Source organism: Molothrus aeneus, chromosome 4 (genome assembly GCF_037042795.1).
Source record: "Molothrus aeneus isolate 106 chromosome 4, BPBGC_Maene_1.0, whole genome shotgun sequence".
Lineage (NCBI taxonomy): Eukaryota > Metazoa > Chordata > Aves > Passeriformes > Icteridae > Molothrus > Molothrus aeneus.
In genome coordinates this window covers 41,644,323-41,658,061 of record NC_089649.1, presented here as the reverse complement: position 1 = coordinate 41,658,061, position 13,739 = coordinate 41,644,323, and the positions used below count along the sequence as shown (strand labels likewise).

The 13,739-nt window shown below is 35.7% G+C and overlaps 1 protein-coding gene across 18 annotated transcripts in view; it reads left to right on the top strand.

Annotated features, from left to right (window-relative positions):
• The window catches only part of SORBS2 (sorbin and SH3 domain containing 2), a 144,163-nt gene that overhangs the window by 117,428 nt on the left and 12,996 nt on the right, over window positions 1-13,739 (top strand). For 8 of the 18 annotated variants that reach the window (XM_066548347.1, XM_066548346.1, XM_066548345.1 and 5 more), the window contains 6 exons: window positions 555-2,114; window positions 4,796-4,884; window positions 7,281-7,327; window positions 8,521-8,635; window positions 8,737-8,865; window positions 10,603-10,806. In XM_066548347.1, coding sequence (XP_066404444.1) covers window positions 555-2,114; window positions 4,796-4,884; window positions 7,281-7,327; window positions 8,521-8,635; window positions 8,737-8,865; window positions 10,603-10,806 — 2,144 coding nt within the window. Of the gene's footprint in view, window positions 1-554; window positions 2,115-4,792; window positions 4,885-7,280; window positions 7,328-8,520; window positions 8,636-8,736; window positions 8,866-10,602; window positions 10,807-13,739 lie in introns of all 18 variants that reach the window. The other 10 variants (XM_066548344.1, XM_066548338.1, XM_066548339.1 and 7 more) reach the window with 2 other exon arrangements.

The following is a 13,739-nucleotide window of genomic DNA, read 5'->3' as shown; positions in this document are numbered from 1 at the left end:
TGGAGAAATTTCCTATTTGATCTGATACAAAGATTTATCTTTATTTTAACTATCTTAGAATATGTGGATGCTGTGAACTCTGGGCATTATACAGGTTAAAAATCCTAAACAACTTTTTCAGAATGATCCATTGGAAAAGTCAGTATTACCCTGAGGTCTAGATTTGTTGTGTGACTTCATCTTTAAATACTTTGCAGCTTTTCTTGTCTGTTGACCTGCTTAAAAATCCCAATTAATCCCCAATTAATGCCTGGTTTCTTATGTTGCTTTGATGGCAGCAGTTGTAGAGGAGATAGCATCTCTATAATTAATAAGGAATTCTTTTTGTTGTTCAGTTTATCATGAGTGCATTTTAGCAGCTGGAAAATAACTTAATTATTAACTCTGCAGTCCTAGTCTGTAACAAACTATGTACTGACCTAAGCTGATAAATGCACTAATTACTATCTCTTTTCTAGTCTTTCTAATACTTACTGATGCTAATTCAAACTTTCTGAATCTTTTAATTTCTGGCAATGTCTCTTTTTTACCATGCTGCTCTATGGATTATAAAGGTGGGGATATTAGCAAAGTATATCCATCCCTTTTAAGTTACTCAGTGCACAACCACAACACCTCAAATGAATTAGATTACTGTAGCACTTACAGACAACATTTAGCTGTTCCAAATGATTCAAGAAGGGCAACCAGCTACAAGAATGGCTGGCAAATGACTCGCCAAAATGCAGAAGTCTGGAGTAGCACAGAGGAAGCTGCTTCTCCAAAGAGGAAATCTCGTAGCTGTGATGACCTGTTGACAGATGATCATGATAGCTATCCCGATGCACAGGCTAAGGCCGAAAGCATGGGCTCTCTGTTATGTGAGGAGGACTCCAAAGAAATTTGCTCAATGAACTGGAACTCCCCATACACTGAGGGCCGTGGTAGTGGTAGGTCAAGAGTTCGTCACAGATCTGCGCATGATGCTCCAGGTTTCCTGAAGATGTACAAAAAGATGCACCGCATCAATCGCAAGGACTTGATGAATTCTGACGTGATTTGTTCTGTCAAGTCCAGAATACTGCAATATGAAAAAGAACAGCACAAAGGTATTCTTCAAGGCTGGAGAGAGTCATCTACTGAGGAGGTGCCCAGAGACATGGTGCCAACCAGAATATCTGAATTTGAAAAGTTAATTCAGAAGTCGAAATCAATGCCGAACCTTGGTGATGACATGTTGTCAACAGTTACATTAGAGCCTCCTAAAAATGGCTTGTGTCCAAAGAGGCGGTTTTCTATCGAATCCCTGCTGGAAGAAGAAACTCCAGTCAGACATCCCTCTCAGGTACAACGGAGCTACAAGTCTAAAACCCTGGTGCCAATTCATATTGAAGTGACCAGTGATGAGCCACAACGATCACATATAGATTTTTCAGACAGCGATCAAGACGGAGTGGTTTCTGATCTCAGTGACTTTATCCAGATAGAGGGTTCATCCTTTTGTAGTGAAAGTGACTTTGATCACTTTTCCTTCACTTCATCTGAAAGCTTTTATGGATCAGGCCATCACCACCACCACCATCACCACCACCACAGGCATCTCATCAGCTCCTGCAAAGGGCGATGCCCAGCATCCTACACCCGCTTCACCACCATGCTAAAACATGAAAGGGCTAAGCAAGAAACCACTGAAGATCCAAGGAGACAGGAAGTTGAATCCGGCCTGTCTAAGATAGCATTCCTCGTCAGTCCAGTGCCTTTCCGGAGGAAAAAAAGTGCAGCTCCTAAAAAACAAACTGAAAAGAAAAAATGCAAGTCATCTGTGTTTGAAGCACTAGATTCTGCACTTAAAGACATCTGTGACCAAATTAAAGCTGAAAAAAGGCGGGGAAGCTTGCCCGACAACAGTATATTACACAGACTTATTACTGAGCTGCTTCCAGACATTCCAGAAAGGAATTCATCTCTTAAAGCTCTGAAAAAGAGTCCCACGCACCAGCCTTTTCATCCACTGCCTCAAGATGGTGCTATCCATTGTCCACTGTACCAGAATGATTGTGGAAGATTACCTCTTAGTGCCTCTTTTCCAGACATGGATGCAACTAACAACAATGATAGTGCACTGTGTTTCCAAGGTGGATTTACTTTCTTCCTCTATCCTTGTTATTGACTTATCCAACCTTACTCCCTGTGTTTCCCACCCTTTCTCATTCCACTTTGTGTTGTCTATAAGAAGCTTTCATCCCACAAAATTCTTAGTGAAGGACATCATTTTCACCTAGGTGTTGAGGATAGATAAATTTGCCGTCTATTCACAAAATACAGTAACCAGGACAACTGAAGTAGCAGTGCATTTCAACTAATTGAAACTAAATTAGTTCTATGAATTATAATGATGTTATTAAGCAGTGAATTCATGCATCATAAGATGCTGGTCAAACTTAAACCAATATGCAGATAATCCTTTCTTTATCACTAAGAAAAAAAGAATGTGAATCTAAAATACATTTTACTATATAATTTTATTAAATGTAAGTGATAAAAATGCTGTTAATGCTGCCAGTATCAAAGAAAGATGGTTCTGTTTTCTTATGAATCCACTACTTTGTGTTATTTTTTGTGAATAGATATTAAGGTCATTTTAGGAAGTTTCCATTTCCACTGTTCAAACAATTTCCAATTTCTGTGGCAGCAAAACTAATTCTTTCCATAGAATTTCAAAATAAATTTTGAGAAATTTCCTGTCTTCTTAGAAGGGAATTTCTCAATAATCAAAACAAGAATGAAATTGTCAGGGTAGGTATGACCAATCTGTTTTTAAAGTTACTGCTTTGAGTTGTTTGTTGCTCTGCCTCTTTTTTGATTTTTCTTTTATTTTAATTTAAAAAATAAAAAAAATACTTAAAATATATTCTTGAAATCCCAAATGGATGTAAGAGAGAATGTCTTTAATATAGAAATTATGCAATATTTGATCAGACCCATCTTATCCTTATTCTCACATATTTTTGTGTAACTTTTGCAAGTAGCACAATAATAAATATGTATTTCAAGAGAAATCAGAATTGAACTTATTACCATCTTTTCTTAACTAGTTGTAACAGGCATATTTAGAATAGAAAATTTGGTAAAAAAACAGCTATAAAATGCAGTTCAGAATTTAATTAGTCATACTTGATCATAATTAACCCTGGCACACAGTACTACATGATGAGACTCAAGTTGTTGAAAAATGTGTTTTTCACATATTGTAGTTGCTAAATGAGAATTTTCCAGTCTGTGAAAATAAGGAAATCCATAGTGTAAAGTAAATGTGGATTTCTATTAGCTTTTGCAGTTATGAAGGGGCCTGGCATGAGGAAAGCAATACACTCTGTCAACATTAATATCCCTAAAGTAGCATGGAGAATGAGTAAAGCAGAATATTCAATTAGTTTCCATCAGCACCAGTCATAGCTGAGCTCTACTTCTAATCAAGTTTTTGTGTTTTGCTGGATGTGTGTGCATCTCTTAGAACCACACAGAGACCTGAAGGTCATAGCAGATGACTCAAAGCTATCAGTATTGACTGCATAAGGAGCTGTGGAGAAAAGAAGGAGAATTTTTTGTCCTAAAGCTTCTGCATCTTCACTCCTTTCCAAATCCTTCTCTTACTGCTAGAAATTTAAGAAAAAAAAATGTGTTTGGAGTCATTCATTGCATCTTTAGCTTTATGCAGTAGGTGTACATCCTCATTCAGGAACACATGCCATATCAAAAAAGCTGTCCAGAACTAGGGCTAGGATATACTTATTGGGAATGACATGCTTACAACCAATGGCATAAATCATAAAATGATCTCTTTACCTCCATTGTATTTATCAATAGCCTCAAGTTTTTGCGGCTTAGCCAACAACCAATTAGAATGGATGAGATGCTTTCAGTTCTTTTCTTTGTTCCACTTGCATTTCTTTAGAAATGTATGAGCTTGGTAACAACAGATTATGGGAATGAAGTCAAAGGAAGACAAATATAAATCACGTTTCCACTAGAAAGTACCACTGTGGTAGTAGGAAACTAAAACAGTGCTTCCAGAAGTTAAGAGGCAGTTCATTAAATAGTTCTATTTTCATTTCACATTTGCAACTTGCAGAGCTATAGAGTGTATAAGATTTTGATTTTATCCTTATCAAAACATGAGAAAATATTCATCATCCTCTAATAAACACTGGCAAACTGTGCTTTAGAAAAGTCTGCCACATAGATTGGTGACTAATATGATTTGCATTCCATCTCTTAAAACAGAATTGTTTTTATCAAGTAACATCCTTTTAAATTCCCTTGTGCTGCCTAACATGTGCCCCTGGTAAAGTAGAAATGCATCTTAAATCACTTAGGAGGAAACAATGTTTCTTCACATTTTCTCATTGAAGCATGCTTGAATCATGTGTTGTGCATGTAATTATGTGTTTACATTGCTGGCATTCCAAACAATGTCCTGCAACCTGATGGAGTCTGAGACCTGCTGTCATGTCTTCCACTTGGCCCAGCAGGGGAGCATCCCTTTTCACAGTGAGGCATAAATACACTCTCTTGATCCTCAGTCATAGAGTTCCTTCTGCTCTGGATCAGACGACAGCCTTAGCCTTTCCTTAAAGTTAGTAATTTTTTTTTTCCTTTAAAGGTGCTCTTAACCATCATACCATGTGCTTTTCTTTCTAGTAAATGTAAAATATAGATTTCAATATCTTTTCACCCCCCTAAATGAAAGCAAGCAGCATTACAGATTTGAATGGTTTTGTTTATCGTAGTTTCACATAATTTCTGTTTTCAGTAGACCAGGAGTCTCCTGGAAGCTATTCTTCTGCTTTCACTGATGTGGGACGATGTACTCCAAGGGAGAGAAGAGGAACTACAGACAAAGAGGTAGTGAAACAACAATAAATAACACAGCAATATCCATATGGAAAATTGGAAACATATTTGAGACAAGATTTATCTTGGTTTTAAGACTATATAATGATGCAGACCAAAGGAACAGCATCTTCCTTTTTCATTAAGGAGATTGGTATTTCAAGAAGTTAAAATAATATCAGGCTTTGTAAGATAAGCTGCATTCTTTTGTTCATTATTAAATAGAAATGGACATAAATTCACTAGTTATTGATCAGCTCTGTCAAAACTGATTGGAGTGTGTGTTTGGAATAGAGAAAAATAACAGATTTGACTGGGGAAAGGCTGTTCAGAAACCCAAAGTATTACACAAAGAAACTACCTTGGTAGTTTCAAAACTGATACAAAATATCTATATTTCACTGTTATTTTTGTTTGGAAAGCAAACCACTGCTGTCAGTGGATTAGACAAAACCAGTTATCCTAAGAGGAGTCTCTAACATCTGTAGCGGTTGGTGATTATAGTTAGGTACTGATTGCTTTTATGTTTTGGAAGAGTAAATGGAAGCAGGCCACCAGAAAATGGAAGTGTACCACCTTTAAAGTAACACAAAGCATCACTGAAAAATACATATTGAAAAATAAAGTATATTATTCTGTATCTTAAGAATGCTTATAGGTCTAGAACTATAAATGCTCTCCAAACAACATAAAAGATTACTATATTTTAATTGCTAATAGATAAGATTTTAGTCTGGGCTATACACCTTGATAAATGGTGGTATGGTTAGAACTGAATTCAGAACCATTTATACCCCACTGACTTGCTTATATTTCTGCAATTTGATTAAAAGTCTGCTTTTTTAAAAAAAAGATTTCTCATTACAAAATACAGTCTAAAAATTTCCATAGCCATATTGTTCCATAGGAGTTCCATAGTTCCATAGGAGCCATATTGTATGTTTCTTTTAAAGAATCCTGTGACATGGAAAATCATCTTTCAATTTGAAAATACATAAAATACTTAAATTACAAGACATTTTTAAGATCGTTTTAAAAAGTTTAAAAATGTTAAAGAGAAAAGGCATGTCTATTTCCAGTATGTTTTGTACATTTCAAAGTATTTTGTATTTAAACAGCTCCACTGTTCTTTTCATATCCACTTTTTCTGTTATTTGCTTTAATAGTTACAATACCAGCTGTACCAAAATCAGGAAAGACTGCATAGGGCTTAGCTACAGTTGATGTGAATCATATGTTGATATGAATATCCCCTCCTGTCTAAGAGACTGTTTTTAATAAGAGCAAGGAACAGAAAAATGCTTTTAAATTTAGGCTATCTTATTTGAAGAAGATCTGTAATAAAAATTGTATTAGTATAGCAAAATTCAAATTGACAGGATCCGTATAATAACTTCAGGGACTTTTTATTATATTGAAGACAATTCTGTAGGTGTGCTAGATTTGCTAGTCTTAAAATGACAAGAAGAGAGAGAACCAAGTCAAGAATACCTGGCCTGGAATAAAGCTAAAATGTAAAATTTACAAGTGTCCCTTTTTAGTCCTGTCATAAAAAGATGTGCACCTTTACATCACGACAAATAGTATCTCTCAGAATAGCATAATCAGCTCATTCTAGTCACTAGGACATCCTAGAGAGGAATTTATTACAATGGGGTGATCTTATCTGTGCAAGTACTTGCAGAGCAAGACTAAATCACTTCAACAAATGCCCTCATGTGGTTCTGCTTTTCACTTCCTCTGAAGTATCTGCTGCTGGCTACTTGTCAGATACACAGTCCTATCGAGCTTACATGTACTTGGTGACAGAACTTGATAAATGTATGAAAGAAATGTTATCATGTGATTGCCTGTGATAGCAAGAGAGCTGCACAGATGACCCAGATCACCTCCAGTCCTGTGCTTTCTTAAAACTATGAATGTAATTATAGAAATTAAAAATATTCCAACCATTTCCAGCTGTCAGAGAATATGTGTATATATAAATATATATATAAATGTCATGCATCATTGCATTTGAAAATAGCCTACAGATAACAAGTTTACATTAAAGGCACCTAAAATACTACAGAATATTAAGTATGTGTATTTATGTTGTACCTAGAGATCTAGTTGCCTACAAGTCACATTGACATAGTTAACTTTTTTATTTACTTTGGTACTTCTCTTAAACATCAAGTTGCACAGTAGTCTGCATTAAAATTTAGCTATTTCTGGTTTTAGAACACTAGGTCCCAAACACCTAACTACCTTAAAAAAAAGATGTATATTTTATTGCCTATTTCTTCAAGAACCACTGTAAAGCTCATACTTTTCTTTTTGGATCTTGGTCACCTTTTAAAAATTGAAACACATTTATCATACAGTAATACTACCTGAATGTATTAATCACTTCACCTGTTTTTCAGAAACTGCCAGCTAGAGCTGTATATGACTTTAAAGCTCAGACTTCTAAGTAAGTACTAGACTTTTGTTCATTCAAGACTTCATAATTCAAGCAAACTCTTTCTACCACTTAAGTGGTGTTCGAGCCAGTTTCAACAGTGAATGCCATGGGCATGAGGACCCTGCTTGCTGCCACAGTAGTCCCTGCACTTGCAAACTGTGTGAGAAGTTACTTTGTAAAAAAATTATCTTAAATTATTATATTCTCCATTGTATCTGTTTGAACACATGAATAGCTGTGCATCTTCCACCTTCTAGAGCACAGGTTGTGAAGGCTCTTGGTTGTGAATTACATTTAGGTGACAGAGGGTAAATTGCTTAAACTACAGTCATAGATAATGAGTTTATCAAAAGTCTGTATAATGCTTCAGCCTCTTCCTGTCTGTCTCAACATACACAAGCTTTCTGCAGGATGTAACGTGCCACATACCAACACAAAAAGCAGTGGTCCATAGCAAAAGATTGGGAACCACTAATTTAGGATATGAGACCGACAAAGTAGAATGTCTACAATTAAGTTCTGCTGTTGTTCCAATGATTCAAGACATTTAAACAGTCTTTAGATATGATCAAACATTGACAGTAGAATTACATTAGCTGTGTCAGGACAAAACTCACAACTGAAATTACCAGAGCAGCACATTAGCTCTTGAATAACCAAATGGATGATACTGCAAAGATCTCCCAAGCCAGGATCTGAAAATATTCTTAATGATGTTAAAGTCCCTTTTTTGGTATCCAATATTTAACAACCCACCATCTCTGATATCAAGAAATGGTGAGAACATAGTCCTGTGTCCTTCATGCTTCTGAATAGATGTTATGAAAGAAAAAGTGTGTAGAGCAGAAGCACACCAAGCTTTATGCTGCAGAAAGGTAGTGATAAGCCATGAAGACCATCATACTTGCACGCACACATCATACTAAGTTCTCTGGTGGTAACTAGCAATGCCTCCTTGAAATCACAATGTAAGACAGGCCTTTGTAACCTATAGATACTTCATGGGGATTCATAAATGCAAGTCATTTGATTTTATATGTTATGATCAACTGATAAATGTACCACAGCTGTGACACTTTTTCTTCAAATGTTTAGTTGTTACATTCTGTTTAAGTTCCAAACTGTAAAGATCTCAGGAACCATGCAGGGAGAAGAGTTAAATGTAAAGCTATAAACATCTGATATAAATAAATTTGTTACAGAGAGCTGTCCTTTAAGAAAGGAGATACTGTCTATATCCTCAGGAAAATTGATCAAAACTGGTATGAGGGTGAGCACCATGGAAGAGTTGGAATATTCCCAATTTCTTATGTTGAGGTTTGTTCTTTGTTTTAATTCTTTTAATTAATTTGGGTAATAGGTCCACAAACCACATGAGAATGACGAAAATCTGTTTGGTTTTTTTTTTTTTTCCTTAGAAACTTTCTCCTCCAGAAAAAGCACAGCCTGCCAGGCCACCTCCCCCTGCACAGATTGGAGAGATTGGAGAAGCTGTTGCCAAATATAATTTCAGTGCAGACACAAATGTGGAGTTATCACTTAGAAAGGTACAGTTGAGAACTATCTTCCAGCAAAATACCATTATAATGTCTCCTGCTACACAGAATCAATATATAGGTAAATACTGCTCTTTGTGCACTCTGCATTCTAGATTTGCAATGCACAAAGCAGTGCCATGGTAGGAAACACTAACATAATAGCTTGTTGCCTTGCAGTCTGTCTCAGCTACCTGCAAATACTGTAAATGTGTTTTTCCTTTAATTTGGACTGTGGCAGAGTAGCATATGCAATCAGCTGCTAACTGCCCAGCTAAATTTTGAGTTTTCACTTCAATCATCTATTCCTTTTTTAAATTATTCTTGGCTGTCACAATTATCATAGTAAGGATTTTAATGTAGAATAAAGAGAAAATTACACAAGATAAAAGATACCAAAAAAAGCCTCAGAGATATTTTTGTGAATGTAAATATTTTATTTAATAACAGCTCTTTGTTTATAATGTTCTATTATCTTTCCTATGCATATCCTGTTGGCTATACTGAATTGCACATGAACAAAATAACTGTTTCATTTCTGAAGTTTGTTAGACTTGGTGGAATATTGGAATATTAATACTGTAGAGAAACTTTATTATTGCAGACATTAAATGCTTAGTTGTAAGCAGTGGTTACTTCTCATCCACTGGGAAGTTCTGCCCCTTACTTTTTTTTTTCTTTTAAGAATTAGAGTTCATAGAAGCTTTTCAGTGGTTTGTTTTTCTTTTAAGCAAAAAAGTAAGGATAGAGATGTTTGTTGCTGACCTATAGCCTAATCTAGCACTACTGAAAATAATGGATTTTTTTTATTAATTTGAAATTTGTAAAAGTCAGAGAGATCTAAAAAAAACCCAGGAAGAGGAACTTAGAGAAGTCAGAGGTTGGGGATAATTGGGGGTCTTATTTCTTTCTAAAATTAGCTTTTGTGTTTATTGAGGTGATCATAATCTTAACAGCCCAGTTTTGGTTTGTTTGGAAAGCTGATTTGCATTGGTTTTCCTTTGTTCCATCTCAGTAAGGACAATTGTAGTGAACTCCACACATCAGCTACAGAAACAAAACTGAAGAAACCCAAAAGAATGCAAAACTAATAGGCAAGGATTTGTTTCAGAAAGACATGGTGAAAAGAACATCATGCAAACCAAAGAAGGGTCTAGCATGTAAAGTAAAAGGTTTGAATATAAGGTTTTCAATTTCTACAGTCCCTAAAAACAGTGAGGTTCTGCCTATTTTACATAGGAAAAACACTTATTTCTCTCATATTTTCAACAGACTGACATATTTTAGTTTTCTACCTTCACTTACTCGAATTTTACTGATGACAAAGCACTTGCACGGATTTCACTGTTGAACTTTTATCACTCGTAAGAAAAAATGGGCATATCAGTCAATGCATACTATGGTTGGGGCATTAGCTAGTGGTTTGGCCAACAATTAAAACAGGTTATGTTCCAAAGAAAAGTGTTAATGTTAATCTCCCAAGCAAGAGGAAAGGACTAGATGAGATTCCCCTCCAGTAAAAGAACAGCATTTATAGTCTATGCCTAACCCCTCCTTTTACTGGGATGATAGTTTTATATATGGCTGTTATCAATGGGAGGAAAAAATGGGAAAATGGAGATGATGCTCAAGACTGATGGAAAGCAGCACTGTAGGGAAGATAATATTATGTGTTAAAATAATAGTTGTTATGTACAAAATTAACTTTCAATGTATATGCTGATAACTCATTTTCATAATGCATTTCAGGGAGACAGAGTAATTCTTCTTAAGCGAGTTGATCAAAACTGGTATGAAGGTAAAATACCAGGAACCAACAAACAAGGCATCTTCCCTGTCTCCTATGTAGAAGTCATCAAAAAGAATCCATCAAAAGGTGTAGATGACTATCCTGACCCTCCAATACCCCAAAGCTATTCTAGTGACAGAATACATCATTTAAGTTCAACTAAGGTAAGGATTTTCTGATGTTAGCTGCCACCCCTAGAGTGGGTTTAGAAGGACTTGTAATATTTTGTTAACATTATACATAACTTGGGATTAAGTACACAACATTTTCTTTCTTGCACAGGTAGAATTGCATTGCTATGTTGTTAGTAAATAATTTTTAATAGACAAGTGTGTCTCATATTCTGCCAGGATTTATGCTCTTTTCTTAATTGGCTATTACATTATTTTTAGTAGAGACAGGTGAAATTTGGGCAGAAAAGTCAAGTCAAGAGAGAAAAATTTATTTGGGAATCTTAGCAAGAATTTGAGCATTAAGGGTGTGTCTAGCAGATTTCTAATAGTATACAATGTGAAGGCATTCCCATAACACAGCTGTCCTAAAAGCCTAGGGTTCCATAAGCATGCAGGACACAGCTTGCCAAGACCAGTTCTGTACCTTTAAAGCAAAGGAGAACAGCCAGTGATTCTGTACCAAAACCTTCCTCCTTTTGCCATTCACAGTCTATGAGGAGGCTAGAATGTTGGTACATTCCTTGGAGGGGTACAAACTGACAGTATTGTTTCATTTAGGAGTGAGATGATTGTCATCACATTGCCAATGAACTTGAATGCAGACCTTTATGCTTGTATATTTTTCACACCAGATGCATATCATAGGTTCCAAATTGTTCTCCTTCCTAGTCTAGATAACCACCACAAACCATACTACAGGATGCTGCAGAAAGATTCCTGTGTTCTGGTTTATCATTCACTTGTGAGGCTTTGCACTCACCTGTATGGGGAACATAACATTTTTGGCAGTGATCAAAACTAAGGAAGTTTCTGCATACAAACTGTGCTAAGAATTAACTTGCTATCAATTACTTTGAACATTCAAGATGGAAACTTTTCTAGATCTTCCTCTTTACCTTTGCTGTTTATCTCTTCAGCGTGGGCAGTGAGTTTTGTGTGTAATTATAAAATTCTTTGTCCTGCTATTAATTCATGTTTCATTTGGGTTTGTCCTCTTTTCTACTTCTATCTACTTCTATCTACTTCCATACTTGGTGATCATCCACATGCTTCAACTTTGAAATAAGTTCCACATTTACTAACTACTTTGGGGTTGTAAAAAGCTATCCAAAGATGTCATTTATAGGCAACAGTAGCCCCTGAAAATATCTCTTAGTAATAAGCATCAGTTAGTTTGGGACAGTTGCTAGAACAGGTCTTGTCTGGTTTTTCAGAATGTGTCACAACAGAGAACTAGATCCTATTTCTTCTATTCCCACAAAACTGCTCAAGTAACATCAAATTCTGTAGCTGCCAACTGAGGTATTAATAAGCTAGGGCTCCTTATTGTTACAGGACTCCAGAGGGTCCTGAAAGCAAGTCAAGACTATGAGGCAGTTTAAGTGCTCCCTATTCCAGAGATGCCTCTCCCTGATTTCTATGGAGCAGGCTTCTCTCTAAGGTATCCTGCCAAAGCTCCGTAGCTCTTGTTGAACACAGGTGATGCTTCAGAGCATTTACATCCATATAACAAAAGTATCCTGCTGCTATTATTAAGTTAGTTTTTACTAAATTAGTTCATGAGGGAAGGAAATTAGTAGAAGCCTTCTTTTTAACATAAGATACTTCTTCAACAATCAGGTTAAAAAAAATCAAAACCACCTTCCACTGAGACTCTTAAACAGACATCTTTTTTCTGGATTCTGCTGTATTCAGAAATGGCAATACCATTTCTGAATACAGAAAGAAGACATGTTGTTCCTGGCTACCTGGAAGAATTTCATCAGTCCTGATGGTGTTCTAGAGTTTACCACACTTTCTGATACCACTTTCCCTACTCCTTTGGAGATTTTTACCACATATCACTGCTTGTTGCTAGAACAATTGTACTAAACTTCTCTGACCTAATGGCAGTAAGATAAATAAGCAATACAAGTTGTGAGCAAGTTTTGCCCTCTGTAACTTGGCCTAATCCATCTATATCTTTAGATATAGATATATAGTGCAGCTTATAGCCATGGGAAAGTAAAAATGGTGAAATCTCCTCAGCAGTATTACTGACCTTAAAACCACAGGTTAGGGACCCTTGCTTAAGAGGAATGATGAGGGAAAGAGACTGAGTATTTCTGTAACAACCTAGCTCTGTTTAGCAGACTGCATTGTATCAGTCTATACTGTTTACTTTGGTACAGAAGACTCTGTAACAAAGGTTTGTCTAACTATAATATAAAGCTGTTTGCCTCAAGAAAACTCAAGCAGAAGGTAAGTAAACTAACCTCCCTATTCTGCAACATTATCGTAGACTTCTGAAATTTTTTTCTCTACTACATTAATAATTAAAGTGTGTAGCAGTCCAGATAACTTAGAGGTGTACATCTAATTATTTTGGATAGTTGTAATGATGAGATCGAAATATTTTTTGCTCAAGTTTAATTTTGAGGATTTATAGTAATAAAAATGCATTTTCAGTATTTACTGAAGCAATGGATATCTACTGATGCTGTGTACGTATGACTCACCAGTCTCTCGTTCTTAGAAAAGGACGTTTCTCTTACCAGAAGGATACTTCAATCAATATTGTGTAACGGTACTCAAAGCATACTCTTGTGTACTGTGCTGTCACTATTTCAAAAGCATTGTTGACTGCCTATGTCCAGTTTGAACTGAATGTACCTTTCACAAATGTTGACATCATTTTGAACTAATAGGGTTAATTTTGAAAAAAAATTCATTCTGAATTCTCAAATTCATTCATTCTGAGCAGCAGCTCATGCCTTAATAAAAGTATGCAATGTATTAAAGATGTTTCTTAAACATTTACTCAGAAGTACTAAGAAAAAGTAGAAGTATTAACATTTTAATAATTAGAAATTACCTCGGTTGTTGTATTTAGAAAGAAGTATTTAATAACACCTGAAGTGTACTTCTGAAAATTCTATTCTCAA